Raw genomic sequence first — 20,465 nt, forward strand, 5'->3', positions numbered from 1 at the left:
AAGACAAACTTTTGTCTCTTTTATGTGAGATACCTTCTTCATAGGGTGATCACCAAAACACCTCATGCTCGGGCTTAGCAAAAGGTTCGAGGTTCCTTAATATGGTGATGACTTTTTTTCTCCATCCCTTGTCTCACTATAAGTCCATTACTGAGCCTCATGCTCACCTTTTGCTTTCCCTCATTGAGGACCTCACTATAGACTTTCCCTCTCATTTCATTCTCTCCTTAATAAATGTTTATAAGGATATGGAGACCCATGATAAGCTTAGCTTTCCTTTAGCTATCATGAGGATCATTTGCCATTCTTCTATCCCTTATCCCAAATCTTCTCACTTCATTGTCATGGGTGCCATTAGTGCAACGTTTGTTTAACGAAACGAGGCCCAGCTTCGACCGAAGCAGCCACAGACAGAGATGGCGACTCCTCCAGCCCATTCTACTCCGCCCATCTCCGCTCCTTCTTCTTCTTCTGTGAGTGGTGTGACACTAGAGGTCGTCATGGGGGCAACTTGAGTGCATGGATGCTCGCCTCGATACACTTACTACTGAGTTATATCAGGTGAACACCCATGTTAGTCGTATCGCACGACGATAGGCTCTCATGGGTGGCTTCACCACATCTCTGTCTCCTTCTCCATCTCCACAGGCTTCTAAGGAAAAGGACGATGATGATGGCTCCAGTGATGATGATGATAATGATGATGAGGATGAGGATGCCTAGCTCTTCTGGTGATGAGGAGATGACCGCTTCTCAGTGACTTGCCCTTTGTCATTCGTGTCAAAAAGGGAGAGTAGTTTTGGGTTAAGAATAGTTATATTCTTAGGGGGAGAGTTAGCATAGGGCTTTTTGATAGGAGTGTTTACATCTTTTGAGGGATGTAGTGAGGATTTATATACTTTTCTTTTCTTTCTTTTTATATACATTATCATTTTGTATACCGGTCTTGTGTTGACACCCTATTTTGCAACCTGCATTTAACTTCACATGGAGGATAAAAAGATAATTTCACCTTGAAAATATACATCTTGATTCTGGTTATTAGATCATTAATCTCATTTCACCAAAATGATTTTGATGTTGTAACAATCAAATTGACTAGTTATAATCCCTAATCGAACCATTAGATTGAAAGTTATCTTCAAATCAAATTTTAATGGCCGAGATGCACTATCACAAATTGAGTCCGACTATATGTGATTATGAACAATTATTTCCAATTGGTTATAATTATTATCTATTTGAGATTTATGACGTGTCATGATTTGATTGGCTAGGACTACATTTTAGGGTAAGGTTGCACACACTTAATTCATTAGATAGTCAAATATTAATTATTCAATGAGTAATTTGTGCAATTATCTTTTAATTAGGGTAAATTTGGAACTAATTAAGTCTGAAATGGAAGTGATTGGAGCCTATTAATGTTAATTGAAAACTAATTTGGGACCTATTAATGTTAATTGGAAACTAATTTAGAACCTATTAATATTAATTATGTTGAAATTATTTTCTAACAAATAACCTTTTGTTCACCATTTTATTGAAATCTCTCAGAATATTTTGAATCTGTGAATGAGGTTAATTTTTCTAGAAACTAAACATCTGGGGCTTCAATTTGAACATAAGAATGAGACAATTCCGATAAAATTGAGGAATATATGATTTTTTGAATTTGGCTGTATAGGCTGTTATCATAGTTACGGGAAAACCGAATTTTGCTTGCTACTCACTCTCCCAAATCTCTAAATTTAATGCACCCAATTTCCCCAAAAGCTATAAAATAAGGTCCAGGTTCAAAATTCCTTGTCAACCCTTAATAAATGACCTTCCATTCATATTTTCTCTACCACTACTATATAAACCCCCATTCTCCTCCATTCCAAGACAACATAAAAACCCCATTTCTTCTCCTCTCTTCAGTATTAGTGAAGTAGAGTAGTCTTGTCATATCTTGGTCTTCTTGAGACTCAAGGTATTGAGTAAGACTCACTCTCCCTCTCCTAGCTCTTCTTTTCCCCCATCCTTAGGATCTCCACCAAGAGTCTCCTTCTTCACCATATAGATCTTGTATGAAGGTATAATCCCTTTCCCTAACTTTTTTTTTTTTTTTTAAAATGTTTCCATGATGAGAATTTAAGATTAAAGCATGATAGTAATTATTTAAATTCCATTGAATATGTTTAAATGTTCTTATGTGTTCTTCACATGTTCTTGGTTGTTTATCGCATGTTCATGCATAACACTAGTTTTGTTCTTAAATTCACATCAAAAACATGAAAAAGAGGTTTGTTTAATAATTCTTTCAAATCTTTGAATCTAGAATATCACCATCCACACACATTCACTAGAATTTATTTTTCAATCCAAATGAAATGCTTAATAAATTAAATTAGGATTTATCACATGCATACACATTAAATTCAATATGCAAATTGATTGATAATATATTAGATGATGTGATATGAATGTTGGCCACCATAGTCTAGAAGACCGGTTTTACCGGGCAAGGTAGGTGCCTAACACCTTCCTACCTTGTAACATAGCGTTCGAGCTTAAATCAAAGGTTGATAGATCAATGTTTATCCTTGTAATTTTCAATTTCTATATTGTAACTAGGAGACAAAGCCATGTACTTTAGGACCAAAATCATGTAATTTTCCTATGATCAATGTAATTCATTTTCAAATTAATAAAATAAGGAATTTTTCAATTTTTGGTTTTCTTATTTATTCCAATAATTAAGTAATTGGCGACTCCATCGTAAAACTCTTAATCTAAATGGGAAAATATAATAAGTCAAACCTCCATTTTGAGAGGCAATAATATGACTTCACCCATTCACATGGGTTTGGCCCAACACTATAAAAAATGAGCCAAGGGCGCAATCTCTCACATCTTGTGACCATTTAGTGATAGCAAATATTGTACTTATATCTCTCTTATATATATGATGATGTTGTTATCATTTCACCTATCTTTCTGTGTTGTTTCTTTTCTCTTTTTATACATATGTTTCTTATTATGTATGCAATCCTTTTTTTCTGTTTCACACTAAAATGCCTTGATAAGTTTTGTTTAAAGTGTTTCAGAAAGACAGGTTGTCAAAATCTATTATGCATGAACTCTCTTCTTGCAAAATTTTTCAAGAATTTGTGTTAGGATTAGATTTTGATAAGGATAAAATTATAAATATATACTTACCAAGGGGAAGGTATAGACTGACGTTCCAAACGAACTCGTTGGCTTTGCTTATGTCCATCAAGAAGGCAGTAGGAAGTCTATGACTTTAAGCTAAGGAGGTCAAAGAAGAGAGGATGGAAAGCTGACACCACTAAAGCCGATGGGTCTAACATAATCCTGTCTTGTTTGCCACGCATGAGTAAATAAGGAAATGTCTTGTACCCCACGCTTAGTGTTAGTCTTCTATAAGGAAAGGATTCCGCAACATACGCTTATAAGGATTCCTATAAGGAAAAGACTTCTAATCCAAGGAAGAGATGTCAACTCTTTACTACTATAAAAGCCCATATACCTTCACAAACCAAGGTACATATAATCCACTCTAGCTTTGGCATTCTAGAGTTGTGAGAGAAATTATAACTTGACCTTTGGAGGGTATTTGGCCAGCACCACAACAATGCTCTCTGCTAGGTCTTCTCTTTTTGTTGTGCAGGTGCGATTTCAAGCGTACGAGGATCGTGTGGCTTACTGGTGATTTTTCAGCATTATCAGTTGGCGTCGTCTATGGGAACCACTTGTGATTTGTAAGCCATATTATCGCTTCCCGAACAAAATATTTGTATGGTATTCACTCGCTCGATGGCAACCACTAATGGCATTCAAGAAGAGGAACCACCCACGATTGCCCTTGAGAGATAAGTTGAAACTCTTGCCACTGTCGTGGAACGTCTCACTAAACAAAACCACGACCTGGAAAAATAGCTGTGCCAGAAAAATGCTGCATCGAATAACCAAAGAGAATATTAAGAAGGAACCAGCGCTGAAAGAAGAAACCAAAAGGGACTTGAAGGCAACAATGCCCCAAGTCGACAAGAACAACAAGATACCAACCATCCCTTCGGCTTAGATACAACCCCCTCTTACATGGTCGCGGAGATGCAGATGATGAAGGAGAGGATGGACCTGATGATGAATGCCCTCAAAGGACGGGTGTCTGGCGACCTCGACGATTTGGTCCACCAAACCATTCGCCTTTCACCACCTTTGTTAACTCCTTCCCCCTACTGCAGAAGTTTTGCATGTCGCAGATAAAGAGCTACAACGGAGCCAAGGACCCTCTTGATCACCTAGAGACTTTCAAGACCTTGATGCATCTTCAAGGAGTGGCAGACAAGATCATGTGTAGGGCCTTACCTACAATGCTGAAAGGTCTTGCAAGGATTTGGTTCAGTCGGCTGATGCCTAACTTCATCAGCACTTTCAAAGAGCTAAGCGCCCAATTCACTTCGTACTTTATTAGGGGGTACAGTTATAAAAAGTCTATTGCATGCTTGATGGGTATTAGGCAGCGAGAGGACGAGACACTGAGATCTTACATAGCCTGCTTTAATAAGGAAGCACTTTTGATCAATGAAGCTGACGACAAGATACTTGTAGCAGCTTTCACGAATGAGCTGTGGAAGGGTAAGTTCCTATTTTCACTATATAAGAATGACCCAAAGACTATGTCGGATGTGCTTTACAGGGCCACCAAGTACATGAATGCTGAAGACGCGCTACTGGCTCGTGAAGAAAAGCCTAAGAAGAGAGAAAGGCAGGAAGATATCCGACAGGATAGAGGACGAAAGATGGCAAGAATTAGAGAGCAAAGGGATGATAAGCACTCTAAGCCCCCTGCGGGGAGATTCACAAGCTTCACTCCACTGACCAGCCCAATCAACCAAGTCTTAATGAAGATCAAGGATGAGGGAGCCTTCACTTACCTTGGAAAGCTGAAGGGAGATCCCAACAAACTGCTAAAAGACAAATACTGTCATTTTCACTGTGATCACGGTCATGACACAGCCGACTGCTAAGACTTGAAATAGTAGATTGAAGCCATTAGGCAAGAGATGTTACAGAAGTTCGTCAGCAGGGAGACAGTAGATTCGCCTCCTCAAGAGCAAGCTCCCCGACGGGACAACGAGCGTCCAAGACAACCCTTAAGAGACATAAGGATGATTGTGGGGGGCACAATAGCCACTGGCTTATCAAAAAAGGCTCAAAAGACTTAACTCTAAATGGTCTGGAATATCTAGCTCACAGGCGTCATCCCGAAGATGCCGCAGGTTGACAACCCCATTATTGGTTTCTCGAAAGAAAATGCCTGGCGTTTTCACCATCCGCATGACGACGTACTCGTCGTTAGCATCCAGGTAGGAGAATATAACACATACTGGGTCTTGGTCGATAACGAAAGCTCCGCAGATGTTCTCTACTACCTAGCATTCCAACAGAAGCGGATCAACAAAGAGCGGCTAGTTCCAACCAACGCTCCACTTGTCGGGTTTGGAGGAACAAAAGTATACCCCTTAGGTGCAGTCACGTTATCCGTCACCATTGGAGATTATCCTTAGCAAATCACTAGGGATGTTACATTCCTTGTTGTCGACTGCACTTCTGCCTTATAATGCTACCATAGGGTGACCTACCCTTAACTCGTGAAAGTTCGTAACTTCAACCTATCACCTGATGATCAAATTCTCCACTAAATACGGGGTAGGGAAATTGCGAGGGGACCAAATAGCTATGTGCGAATGTTATATTACGATGCTGGAAATGGACAATCATCTACAAACCATGAGCATAGAAGAACAATGAACGTGGGTGGAACTCGAGAGAGGCTCGAGGAGATACCCCTCAATAGTTCCAGACTGGATAGGACCATTAGGATCAGCACTCTCGCCAGCTCAACGGTCCGCTCAGCACTCGTAACTTTCCTTAAGAAAAATCAAGACGTGTTCGCTTGGAGTCATGAAGATATGTTAGGGATTGGCCCTTTAGTCATGGTACACAAATTGAATGTATCACCATCTTTTCCACCCGTCTGACAGAAGAAGCGAGTTTTCGCCCAAGAACGAGACCGAGCAATAACAGAAGAAGTTGGCAAGTTACAAGAGGCAGGATTCATTTGGGAAGTATACTACCCCAGTTGGTCACCAAATGTGGTAATGGTCAAGAAAGCCAACAAGAAATGGAGGATGTGTGTAGACTTTACGGATCTGAACAAAGTGTTAGGACATATGTGTTTTCACTTGTTAAGAACATATGTCATTTGTTTATGTAAACTGGCTAATCCTTTGACAAAACGCATTTTACTTGTAATTGGGTAGTTCTAGGTGTTTTTAATACTTCAAGAAACAAGGTTTCAAGATCAAGTGTTAAAGTCATCAAGTCTGTTAAAAAAAAATAAGCTGAAAGTGCAAATTCATTAAAGCTCGACAGCTGGCTCGACAGCTGCATCTATCGAGATTTAGAAAGCTGTTTTAAGCCTGTAAGCTCGATATCTGCTCGACAGCTTCTCACAGCTTCTATCTGTTGAGGTTTATAAAAATCAGTTTTCTGATCTGATTTCTTGGGATTCGTAAATATTTATTTGGGCCTTTTTTTCTCCTAACCCTAGACATATAAAATGATTGTTTTTAGGGCCACCAAAAGAGACACAAGTTGCACAAGCATTGAGCAAACTCTGTTCAAGCAATTTGTGGTCAAAGACGAAGTTCTTGACCTAGTTCATCTCTTCTGAAGAATTTGCTGTGTATTTGCACCAAAGGGTTTTGTGACCAAGCATCTTCTTGATTTTCATCGTGTAGGATGAACTGAAGAATTTTGCAGTCAACCTCTCTTTCAAGTTGCTGTTGAAGTCGCGTACTGGGATCCGCGCATTGGTTAGTCATGTACTTGGGAGCCGTGCATCAAAGGTGGAAACTGTCACTATATACAAGTCCAATTGGGTATTGGGGTAATGGTTCAACTATAGGTTGGTAAGGTACTTGGGATTCCTTTACTTGTAACCGCTTGTTATGATAATAGTGGAGTTTTGGGAGTGGTGACCTGTAAATCACCTGGTGGGGTTTTTACCATCAAGTTTTTCCCCATTCGTAAACAAATCACCGTGTCACTTAATTTCCGCTGCATATTTAGTTATTTGGTGATTTGTTTGTGCTACTACGCGTTTGCATGATAAATTGATTAATTAATAACTTGGTTAATTAATTAATTGATTTAATCACAAGGGGCCAATACGTTTATGGCCTATCACAAAGCATGCCCCAAAGATAGCTACCCTCTCCCTCGAGTCGACGTACTGGTAGACTCTACGACCCAGCACTAGCTATTGAGCTTTATGGACACCTTTTCAGGATATAATTAGATCCGGATGGATGAAGCAGATCGGGAGAAGACTTCATTTGTTACCAACCAAGGTCTTTTTTGTTACAAAGTAATGTCATTTGGCCTTAAGAACACGGGTGCAATGTACCAAAGAAATATGAAGAGAAGAGGACCATCTGAAGGATCTCAAAGAAACATTCGGCACCATTCGCTCCTACAACATGAAGCTCAATTCGAGTAAGTGTGCATTCGGAGTGACAACAGGAAAATTCCTAGGCTATATGGTATCCTAAAGAGGTATCGAGGCCAACCCAGACAAGATTAGGCCCATAGTAGAGATGGCCCCTCCGAAGAACATAAAAGAAGTGCAGAGCTTAAACGGTAAAGTAGCCGCACTAAACAGGTTCACATCAAGGGCAACGGATAAATGTCTACCCTTCTTTCACACATTGAAGAAATCTTTCGAGTGGACTGCTAAGTGTCAGCAAGCATTCGAGGAGCTGAAGGTTTACCTTTCTTCCCCTTTGCTACCAAGCCCTTCACAACCGGGGGAAGAGCTTTTTCTCTATTTGGCTGTCTCCTTGGCAGTTGATAGCGCGGCCTTGATTAAAGAAGAATACAAGGTTCAAAAGCCCGTGTACTACGCCAGTGGGGCATTTCACAGTGTAGAGGAAAGGTATCCACCCATGAAAAGCTCATCTTCGCTTTAGTTACAGTAGCTCACAAACTCAAGCCGTACTTCTAGGCCCATACGGTGATCATCTTGACCAACAAGCCCTTACAAATGACGATAAGCAACCTCGAAGCTACTGGTCGATTGGCACTATGGGCGATAGAATTAAGTGAGTTTGATACTCAGTACCACCCGTGCACTGCCATCAAAGGGCAGGTCATCGCTGACTTTATAGCAGAATTCACCAACGGGGAAGACAAGGGGGCAGAAGAATGTCCACAGTGAAGTATACATATAGACGGGTCATCTAATAGGCAGGCTGGGGGTGTAGGTGTTGAGCTTCTCTCTCCTGAAGGAGATTAGATCGAATTTATGGTCTGCCTCAACTTCCCTACCACCAACAACGAAGAGGAGTACGAAACTTTAGTGGCAGGGCTTGACCTCGCCAAGGCAGTAAGAGCGGTAAGTGTGGTTCTTTACTGTGACTCTCAAGACGTCATTAACCAAGTAAACGGGGATTATGAGTGTAGAAGAGAAAGAATGAAGAGATATATGGACCAAGTAAGGAGAAGGTTAGACGAGTTGAAGGCCAAAATTATCCAGATCCCTAGAGGAGAAAATGAGCAAGCCGATTACCTTGCCAAAGCCGCGTCAGCCGAACATATGACTACTCTTGGTAATCGATATGCAGGAGGTAGGTTCCGAGAGAAATTGGGCCACGCCATTAGTTTCTTACTTGAAAAATGGCGTCTTACCAGACGGAAAGGAGGCTGCAAGAAAGCTAAAGGTCCAAGCAGCGCGATTCGTCTTGATAAATGACGTCTTGTATAAGAGAGGCTTCTTTCGCCCATACCTAAGGTGTTTAGGTCATGAAGAAGCGAACTACATCATGAGAGAAGTCTATGAAGGGATCTACGGAAACCACTTAGGATCACGATCATTGGTACACGAACTAATTCGAGCAGGATACTATTGGCCCACCATGCAAAAAGACGCCTAGACTTATGTCAAAACCTACGACAAATGCCAAAGATTCAGCAATATCATCAGACAGCTGTTCGAAGAGCTAACCCCCATAACAGCCCCATGGCCATTCGCCTAGTGGGGGTTAGACATCATGGGGCCGATTCCAATAGCGGTACAATAACTGAAATTTTTGATAATGGGCATAGACTACTTCACAAAATGGGTGAAAGCTGAAGCCTTAGCCACAATTACAGAAAGGAACATGTGAAGCTTTTTTTGAAGGTCCATCATATGCAAGTTTGGGATTCCTAGAATCTTAGTCTTAGACAACGGGAAACAATTTGACAACGACTCCTTCCGAGACTTTTGCTTACAACTAGGAATCAGAAATCACAACCCCTCCCGCGCCCACCCTTAAGCTAACAGACAAGTTGAAGTCACGAACCGATCCTTGCTCAAAATTATCAAGACTCGGCTCGAGGGGGCAAAGGGCATATGGCTTGAAGAGCTGCTGAGCATACTATGGGCATACAGGACAACAATACGGACTCCTACAGGAGAAACACCATTTCGGCTAACATACAAGAGTGAAGCAGTCATTCCAGCTGAGGTCGGACTCACATGCTATAGAGTGGACAAATCATGACGAAAGCAGAAATGACGAGGCTATATGTCTACAGCTTGATCTAGTTGACGAAGTCAGGGTGGCAGCAGAAGAAAGGCTTGCACGGTACTAGGATAGCATGGCTAAACACTACAACTCTTGGGTCTGACACAGAGACTTTCAGGTTGGAGATCTTTTTTTAAGGAAGGTCATGGGTGCTGCTAGAGATCCTGCCCAAGGGAAGCTTAGCCCCAACTAAGAAGGACCTTACTGAATCACGTCATGGCTAGGCCTGTCCACGAGTCGGGTTGGTTCAGGTTTGGGCCTGAATTGAACTCGACCTATTTGAGTCAGGTTGTTGGATCTTAGACCCGTATTCAACTGAATAGTCAGATCAGATTCGATGATTGGGCTATCGGATGGGCGGGTCGGAGTTGTCAGTTAGGCGGGTTTGGGCCATTAATGGGCCCAGTTTTTGGACTTCTATAAAAAAAAAAAAAATTTAGGTTCAATTTTTTCAGACCTTTTAGCCCAAATTAAGGATTTTGGCAGTTTTAAAAATTATTTGGGTGTCATATTTTTTGAACTTTCAATATAAAACAGATTGGGCCTCCGGGTTTTTTTTTTTTTTTTTTTTTTTTTTTTTTTTTTTTTAATGGGCCTTCAAGTAAACTTAAATAAGCTACTTCACTTATAAATATATTGGGCCTTCGGAACAAAAAATTCCTGGAAAAAAATCCACACCCCAGGTCATAAAATAAGCCAATTTTTACCACCTATTAAGCATTAAATATCCTGGACTTAATACCCCACAACAGCATAAAATAAACCTATTTTTACATCTATTAAGCATCCACACATTGACCACAAAAACTAAAGAGCACAACACAAGTAACACATAATCCTATTTTTACCACCTGGGACTTGTTAAACAGCCACATTGACTACCCAAAAATTAACACAACAAATAACCTGGACAAAGTAGCAAAACAATACACAAAACATGTGTATTTCCAACAACCACACAAAGGCAGCAGTAATTCAATGTTTCCACAAGGCAGTAAATCATAAGAAGGTAGTAACCTTGCTGGCTATACAATGTTCCCAGCAATATAATTAATTACAAATTATAAAATACCATAGGTATTCCCCAAAAAAAAAAAAAAAAAGCTTTTTCAAAGCATTAAATGACAAATACTCAAGCTTATAACTAATAGAAAAGAAAACCTATATGATTCCTACGATTTCTTTTCTATAAGCATTAAGACTAGTATTGTTAGAAAAGCAATTTACAAAAAAGCTTCCAAAATGTTCCCAAAAGGCTGCCTCCTTTACAAAATAAATGATTCCGCCTACAAAAGACAAAAAAATATTTAACAAATAAGTTTATAACAGTAAAAGGCCAAAGGCAGTAACATACCAAGTCAGTTATCAATCTTCAACACTAATTATGGGTCGTTTGCCTGAGCTAGAACCCAATTTGGAGCTGGTACTTGCTGATGCACTTGATGATGATTGTTGATTTAAAACTAGAAAAGGAAAGGAAATAAATACAACATATTAAATTTTGTTTGAACATGAGACATACTATAAGTTCCAAAATTTAAACATATTACCTAAATCATGAAATTCCTCCTCCAATGCCTCAACCTCATCCCTTGATTGGCGATAAGAAATTGGTACTATGGCTTGAAGCCAATTTTGTGCACATACAAGGTTTTGAACCATGAGAGGAGAGAGAGAAATTCGAAATGGATTAACAATGCGGCCTCTGGTGCTAAATGCTGACTTATATGCAACAGTCGAAACTGGTATAAACAACACATCCTTAGCCACTTTGGACAACATTGGGTACCTACTAGAATTGTCCCTCCACCACCCCAATACCTCAAAATTCACATCCCTTCTATCATCACAATTTTCAGCCAAATACTTGTCAACCTCAACTACAACCTACAGATTGCTCAGCTTCTAAGAAAAGCTCATATCAAAAGTGAACCATCACATATGGATCACTTGCATCACCCACCATTTGTGTCCTCTCACTCCCACTTGGTTCTTGCACATTTGGGGAATTAACAGAATAGTAAAAAGTATACAACTTCATCAAAAGATCTTTCACCTCATCAACCATCACATTCCCCACTTCTTTCTCATAAATTTCTACCTATAGTCTCCCCCTTGTGATCTTCAACTTGACAAAAATTTAAAATTCTCTTATGCAAGTTCCAATCATCATCAATAAAGTGACTTGTGAGACACATATAATTCAAATTTTGTATAAAATTCCATGTGTCCATAGTAAGACACACCCTAAAACCCTTCAAGAATTTCCTTAGCTTCTCTCTTTCACTATTATAAATTCCAATCACATCTATAGCCACAGTTTGACGAGATGGAATATCCTTTAGACGGAGCTTAGGGTGTAAGGTAGTTACATATTTCTTAAACCCATACCCCTCAACACATCTAAAAAGCAACTCATCAATTATAATCATTTTAGCTAGTGCCTTCCTAGAAGCCTCAATAGAAAAAGTTGTTGACACAAGTTTGAACCCTTCATCTCCATCATTTTTGGGTTCAAAAGCTAAGGTTTTTTTCCCTTTATCTTCTCTATTAGGGTTCTTGGGACAGATTGTCACATGAGCTAAAAAATTACTAGTACCACAATTCTTACTATCATCCTGATATGATTTTTTACAATAATTACATACAGCCATAGTGACACCCTCATCTACCTTTACTTTTTCAAGATGATTCCAAGCTAAAGACTTTCTCCTACCATTACCAGTACTCTTACTCACTACGCTAGGTGGAACTGGGAACAACTTACCATCAATAGCTTCAACTTAGGTTGCAGCAACAACCTCTTGGGTGGCAGTGGTAGTGGCAGTAGCACCATCAGCTTGGGTGGCAGTAGAACCATCAACTTGTATAGCGGTAGAACCATCAGCTTGTGTAGAAATAGAGGGAGCATTAGTGGAGGAATCCATGACCTAAAAAATCAAATATAGAAATTAACAAACTAGAACAACAACACTTAATAATAATAATCAAACAAACCAAAAAAGAGAATCTTTGATACTTGAATCCAGATAACAGTATTCTACATGAAACATAAAACTCTAACATAAAACGGTATACTACATAAAACTAAATAGAACCCAGATTGGTGCTCAAAATGATGCTTGAAATTTCAATAAATAATAAAAGCAGAATAAATAATAAAAGAAGAAACATTGGTGCTCCTCAAATTTATTAAACAAAGATAGCAAAACAACAACTAACACCACCACAACAACATAAGTTATTCATCAACTCTAACAAATAAAAGAACAAAATCCCAACTTTTAACACAAAAAACAAAGGGAAACAAAAATCATACCTTAAAAAACCGTGTGTGTTAATTTCAAGTTTGAACATTGAAAACCCCACACGTACAACTTTCAATTCCTGAATAAAATTTAAATAGGAACAAAATTAATCAAACAAATGAATAAAGAACAAAAAAAACAAACGTAAATGGTTAAGGTTTCAACTATTTCTAGTTAGGGTTTCAAATTATAAAACTTTGGGGTTATTTCATTTTAACAATAGATTTTCATGGCATATATAATCAATGAGAGACTGAAAAAAAGAGAAATGAGAAAAGGAGAACACATACCCTAGGTTCAACCCATATGATCAGCGGCAAGGAGAGGAGTGGCTACTGTTGGTGGCGGCGGCAGCTAGGTGTGAAGAACTTGTAGTGAGAAGCTAGGGTTTGGACCTTGGAGTAGAGAAAGGCAAAGTGAGAACTGAGAGTTTAAGAGTGTGGTTTGTTCATTGGTGAGAAAACTAAAGATCAAAGCTTTTAAAGAGTGGAGATTGAAGACTGATGAAGATTTGAGATTTCGTATGAAATTGGTGAAGAGACTGCAGAGATTAGACTTTAGAGAGATAGAGAGCATCTATGTGAGACTTGAGGTTGAGGATTTGGTGAAACGATTTCAGGTTTTGAGGATTTGAGATTGAGAGAGAGAAAGAGGGAGAAAACGTCTGAGTCTTTGTCTGGAGTGAGAGATATGAGATTGAGATTAGAGAGAGAGTGTGAGGTCTGAGCTGAGGCTATGGATTTGGTGAGAGAGTGATTAGGAGAAGACTGAAGAGAGATTAAGACCGTTGATGTTGATCAACTTAATCTTGATTCGGTGAAGAGTGAGAGAGAGATTCCGTGTGAGACTTGAAGCCGTTGGGATATGAGATGGAGATTGAGAGTCATTAAGATATCTAATCAAATATTTTACCTCTAATTGTGACCGTTGGATTGTGATATTAGTTTAATTTTAACCGTTGATTTTTAATTGCTGGGGTTGTAGAGTTTAAGTGATATGATGTTTTTGTGCTGTGCTAGGGCTGTAGAGTTTAATTATAACTGCTGATTTGAAACCTAAATTGATTTAAATGGTTGGATTTGAAATTGGGAATTTGTGCCCAAAAATGGTTGATCAGGTTTCTTGTCCACTACACGTTACCCACTGACCAAAGCTCAAGATGGGACTTATATGATGTGAGTGCTTGAGGCTGAGTGGAGACCGGTGGTTTATGAGTTTATTTTACCAAGTATTTAGTTGGGTCGAGTTATTCGGATTTTTTGTTGTGTAACCAGAAACCCGAACCAAAGAATCGGTTCCTCTTAAAACAACATCCGTAACCGACCAATACATGCACTCAGATTCATCCATGGACCTTTGGGTCGGGTGGGTTTAGTCGGGTGGGTCGGATATCATGGTCCACTAGACAGCCCTAGTCATGGCAGAGGAAAGGCACCTACCACCTGGAAACATGGACGGACAAAAGCTACACCATCCATGAAACACTGAGCACCTACGGAAGTACTACTAGTAGAGAGGATGGCATGAAGAGCAGCACCCCTTTATTTCTAGCTTACCTTAGCTATACTCTTCACCTTTTCTATTTACTTTAGTTTTTGCTACAATAACTCTTTTAAAGCCCAAAGGGCAAGTTTTTTTTATAAAAAGAACTACTTTTTCTACGAATGCATGGTTTATCGTAATAAGAGGAGTTTATTTAAATATGACTAAGGTGTTTATCTACAGAAAATTCAAGTCCATAAAGTGGACGATTTCATCCTAGAAGGATGAAAATTCATCATGTCTACAAAATGGACAAGCTTAATATCAACATTCATAAAGAAGACGACTTCATCTCAGAAGGATAAAGTGTTATCGTCTACTCATATTATCATCTACAAAGTAGACGACTCAATTATTAAGTCCATAAAATGGACAACTTCACTCCAAAAAGTGAAACAATGTTAAAACCATAAAATGAACAAGTCCACAATGCAGACGAGTCGACAAAGTAGACGACCCTAATCTGCAATCCATAAAATGGACGACTTCACCTCAAGAAGATAAAAAATTATCAAGTCCAGAAAGTGGACAGACTTATTAATGTCCATAAAGTGGATGACATTGTTAAAATCCATAAAGTGGACGACTTTATTATTCAAGCCCATGAAATGGGCAACTTCATCCCAAGAGGATGAAACGATGTTAAAGTCCCTAGAAGGGACAAACTAAAAAAGTCCATAAAGTGGACGGGTTTGTTGGTCCATAAAATTGGACAAATCCTTTACTTAATAAAGTGGACGAGGTCATTGGAGTTGACGGCTTCACTAAATTACCGTTTGCTTAAGTGGTCATTGAAGCTAATATCCTTATGAAAATACCATTATTGAATAGTGGATGAGTTTTCCAAGTCCACAAGTCAGGCGTCCATGAAAGTTGACGAGATTATAAAGTAGACAGATTTTCCAGAAGAACAGAATTATGATTATAAAGTCTACAAGATGGTAGACGGACCTATAACTAAAAAGATGGGTCCATAATCATGCACAAAAATGAAAGAATCAATACTATTAAGTCTTGATCCATGGTTAAGCTGACGAGCTCAACAAATGGTCAGGAAAGAGTCATTAAGTCTACAAAGTAGACACCCCTAGGAAGAAGGAGTTTATTGTATAAACCAGATGGGTTTGTCTCTGATTTATGAAAGCATAGCATACAAGCATAGGAAAAAGAAGCATATAGACAAAGAGCAATGCATACATGTTAAAATCGACGGATACCAAGTACCACAAATAAGAGTAAATCACTTACAAATAAAAGTCTAAAAACAAAGGGGCACTTAAAAATATTGTTTGCAAATTAAATAGAATATGAAAGTTACAAAAATAAGGCCAGAATTAAGCAGCAGGAGCATCCTTGGAGATCACGGCATTTTTATCCTGAGCAGGAAGATCTTTTACATCTAAAAGCTCAACGGACGGGTTGGAAGCAGGAACAGGAGGATTTGCAGTAGGCTGAGCTAAAACGACGCCATCACCTTTGACAGGAAGTTCCGAGTCAGTGGGCTCGTCACCCTTCCTCAACGACGGTGTCGCTAGTAGGAGTCGTCGGCAATGGATCATCCAAAGTAATCCCGAATAGGTCTAACTCCGGAAAGGCTAACGCCACTTGCTTAAGACAATCACCAAACCCAGTGTCGTAAAACTCAGCACAGGAATCGACGAATGACTGCGACGCCTTGAAATTCTAAACCGCGTCAGTCCCAACCTTTTCCACTTACTTGCGTAGGGTCAACAGCTCTTCCTCCAGCTTCTCCTTCTGACGACCTGCCTCTTCCAACTTCTCCCTTGTCTCCTTTAAGTCGACGTTTAGAAGATGGACGGTCTCCTTATACTGCCTCAGCTGGTCCAACAAGTCAGCGTTATGCTTACTAACCTAGGTGATGACACCCTCCTTGGCCACACACCGATCTTGGAGTGCTTTTACACGTACTAAGGCCTGAGAAGGACACGGTCATCAGTCAATAAACAAGAAAAAGATAAGATAAAAGATGGCCAAGGAAGACAGCTTACCCGTGTTAGATAAAAAAGAACCGACGCCCCCAAATCCTCTATCCCTAGTTGAGCATAGGTATCTATATCCGTTGGCTTTATAAAATACTCTACTTCCTCGATAGCATAGTCTTTGTGGGTAAGTAGGCAATGGGGTCCCTTAGTGACAGGACCAGAAGAAGTCATCATCCCTTTCCCTGCACCGCAGCTTGACTTGAGGGGTGACTTCTTTGGAAGCTCATCTCCAGGAGCGATGGCTACCTTTTTAAGAGGACGATCATCCTTTCCATCCAATTTCCTCTTAGCTGAACCCTTAGTGACGGCCTTGGGGGTTGACGAAGACGCCAACTCTCCCTTGGCCTTCTTTTCTTCCTTTTGATGGGCAGCAGTAGCCCTCACCCTTTGCTTCACTGCCTCTATTTCTGCAAAGACAACAGATATGCATTAGAAAAGCCAATGATAAGGGCAAAAATGATGGGGATGGTAGAAAATATCCTTACGACAGCGAGAGTATTCGTCTAGCTTGCGAGCTTCTAATGTTGGCTCAGGGCCCCCACAATAAGCGTACTGAATGTCGAGTGTAATGAGATCCCGACACTTTCGTTCACCCAACAGGATTTCTATTACTCGGCAAATAAAGTCTTCCTGCTCTTCTGTAATATGAGGATGAATGCTAGCTGAAAATAAGAAAAGTAGACAGTGTTAAAAGCCTAGAACGAATAAATAAAATATAAAAAGCAGACAAGATCAACCTGAATCCTTGACCAAAGCCCAAGTATTGTCAAAGAATCATCTCTCATTCCTCCTAACGGCACACCCAATCTGTCCCCTCAACAAAAAAGTATTTGTTTTTCTAGTTTCTGTTAGAATCTGGCATATCAGATACTAGTTTCAGACCCTTCTCCCAAGCAGCAAAATGATATGTCCCCTTAGAAGAAGCAATGTGCTGGGGTCTGTAGCAATAAAAGAACTCATCCAATGAAAGCTGACGATTCCCCCCGCTCAGACGACGCCATAGAATCTCAGGACCTATAAAGATCCTCTAGGCATTTGGAGTGATCTGGCTGATGGACAACCCCAAGAAATTAGCCAACTAATGATGCAATGCCGTCAGTGGTAGTCTAAGCCCTACATCAAACATAGCGTCATACATATCGACGTCTGCCGTCCTCTCTGTATAGCACCTTTTGTTTTTTCTAGGAAGACGAATAGGGATGTGGTCTGGGATTTGGTAATAGGTACGTAATTCTTTAAAAACCCTTTCACTCATCCTTGATAAAAATTTATTGATGGCCCATTCCTCGAGAAGAATGAAGGGACAGTTAACTCCAGGGCTTCCTGAAGCTTCCTCACAATACTCCTCGTTACCTTCATCTCCTTCTCCGTCACTATCCCTCTCCTTTTCACCCTCCTCACTTAATATTCCTTCCTTACCTCCCTCTCTATAACTACCAACTTCCTCGTTAGGAGATTGGGCTGACGTTTCCCTCTTTGACGACTAGGAAGAGCGTTCAGACTCATGACCTGAACCGAATACCTTGTCATAGCCCACTCCATTGTGGACTAACGACTAATCACTTGACGCGTCACTTGTCATCTGACTACCTACAAGTGACGGAGTCATTCTAAGAACCTAAGATCTACGCTATGGAGTTAATCAATTAGAACAAAATGCATACGTATAAGGAAAAAGGGAGAAAACTTACAAGTCTCTTGAGTGAGCGATGGTTTCTAAAGCAACGGTAGCAGCACAAATGACAAAGTGAATAAGTTGACGGAGTCAAGGAGATGAGTCTTCTCTCAAGAAACCAGCAAGGATGAAATAGGAGAAATGAGGAGGAGAGGTGGGTTATATATAAGGGGGAAAATGCACGAAAGACGAAGCGACGCCTTTGTCCAAAAGCGGAGCCAACCAGAATGCGCCATGTGTCCGAGCATTTAATGATGGCTACTCGAGGAGTTTCCCATAAATAATTTTCCCTCTCTCTTAGCCAAATAGAAAATTAGCAATAAAAGTATTACTCCATAACCCATCAGTTTTAGCTGACGAGGATATGGAGTAGGGGGTAGCTGATAAGGATAAAATTGTAAATATATACTCACCAAGAGGAAGGCATAGAATGACGTTCCAAACGAACCCATCAGCTTTGCTTATGTCCATCAAGAAGGCAGTAAGAAGTCTACAACTTTAAGCTGACGAGGTCAAAGAAGGGAGGATGGAAAGCTGACGGGTCTGACATAATCCTGACTTGTTTGCCACGCATGAGTAAATAAGGAAATGTCTTGTACCCCACGCTTAGTGTTAGTCTCTTACAAGGAAAAGATTCTGCAATATACACTTATAAGGATTCTTATAAGAAAAAGACTTCTAATCCAAGGAAGAGATGTCAACCCTCTACTACTATAAAAACTCCAATACCTTCACAAACAAAGGTACACATAATCCATCCCAGCTCTGGCACTCTAGAGTTGTGAGAGAAATTCTAACTTGACCTTCGGAGGGTATTTGGCCGCACCACACCGGTGCTCTCTGCTAGGTCTTCTCTTTTTGTTGTATAGGTGCTATTTCGAGCGTACGAGGATTATGTGGTGCACTGGTGATTTTTCGGCATCATCAGATTTTATTGTACTCAACAAGTAATTATGAGTTTAGTGATTTGTGACTTCTCTCATACTTCATTTGTTTGTTGTGGTTATCACAGATTGCCAAAAGGAGAGATTGTTAGGACATATGTGGAACTTGTTAGAGCATATGTCATGTAGAATTGGCTAATCCTTTGACAAAACGCATTTTACTTGTAATTGGGTAGATCTAGGATGTATTTAATACTTCAAGAAACAAGACTTCAAGTCTAGTATTGAAACCATGCAAATCTGTCCAAGAAACAAGTGAAGAAGTGCTGTTCATTAAAGTTTGACAGATAAATCTATTGAGATTTAATGTATAATTCTTGACAGCTCTCGACAGAAGCTGCATCTATTGAGAATTATGAAATTCAGATTTCCAAATCTGTATTTCATGCATATCCAAGTTATTTGTGTAGGTTTTTTTTCTCACAACCTTAGACATATATAAGATTATTTTAAGGGTCGTCAAAGGTGATGTAACTTGATGCAAAGTGATTATTCACTCAAATTGTGATCGGAGACAATTTGCCCTAGTTCATCTTTCTCTTGTAAAAGTTGTTGCGTCTTTGCGCCAAGGGTTTTGTAAACAAAGAGCTTCTTGATCTTCATCGTCTGGATGAACTGAAGAACTTTGCAGCCAACATCTTTCTCATGTTGCTATGTTAGTTATGTACTTGGATCCGTACATGGATTGGTTAGTCACGTACTGGGAGTTGTGCATTGAAAGGAGAGATTGTCACTACATTGCAAGTCCAATTGGGTATTGGGATAAGGGTTCAACTATAGGTTGGTATTAGGTACTGGGATTCCTTTTACTTATAGCTGCTTGTTTTGATAATAGTATATTCTCGGGAGTGGTGACCTTAAATTCACTCGGTAGAGTTTTGCATTGGTGGTTTTCCCTATTCGTAAACAAATCACCCGTGTCAAATATAATTTCCACTGCATTTAGTTATTTGGTGATTTGTTTGAGCTACTAAGCTCATTGCATGTAATTGAATCTAATTAATATCACTTTGCTAATTAATTTGATTAAGTTACCAAATGGGTCAATGCATTCTTGGCCTATCAAAGGTCAGTATGATTATGTTTAAACTTGGTTGATTTTTAAAAATTGTCTGAAATTTTCAAATTGCTTCACAAAATTAACCAAAAAATTATTGAAGTACTCTTAGATCCTTTTTAAGAAATGTATATTTTCTTAAATGTCCAATGAAATGGATCTTAGTAAAATGAAATTGGATCCAAAAAAATGAATGGCTCTATCCGCGTAAAAGCCATTTTACATTCAACTATATGCATTGCAAATCAAGCTAGAGAATTTACATTCGGTTTTGCAAACTTTTTCTAAATTT

General features: G+C 39.5%; 1 protein-coding gene across 1 annotated transcript; it reads left to right on the forward strand.

The window, feature by feature from the left end:
- Positions 1–4,262: 4,262 nt before the first annotated feature.
- LOC112016562 (uncharacterized) lies at positions 4,263–5,039 on the forward strand. The gene has a single exon (XM_024049116.1). It carries the CDS (start codon positions 4,263–4,265, stop codon positions 5,037–5,039), a length of 777 nt encoding a protein of 258 aa, XP_023904884.1.
- Positions 5,040–20,465: the final 15,426 nt, after the last annotated feature.

This window comes from Quercus suber, unplaced genomic scaffold (genome assembly GCF_002906115.3).
Source record: "Quercus suber isolate HL8 unplaced genomic scaffold, Cork oak 2.0 scaffold_1174, whole genome shotgun sequence".
Lineage (NCBI taxonomy): Eukaryota > Viridiplantae > Streptophyta > Magnoliopsida > Fagales > Fagaceae > Quercus > Quercus suber.

Excerpts from the sequence above, each read along its gene's own strand:
- LOC112016562 (XM_024049116.1), top strand. The coding sequence starts at position 4,263 with ATGTCGCAGATAAAGAGCTACAACGGAGCCAAGGACCCTCTTGATCAC.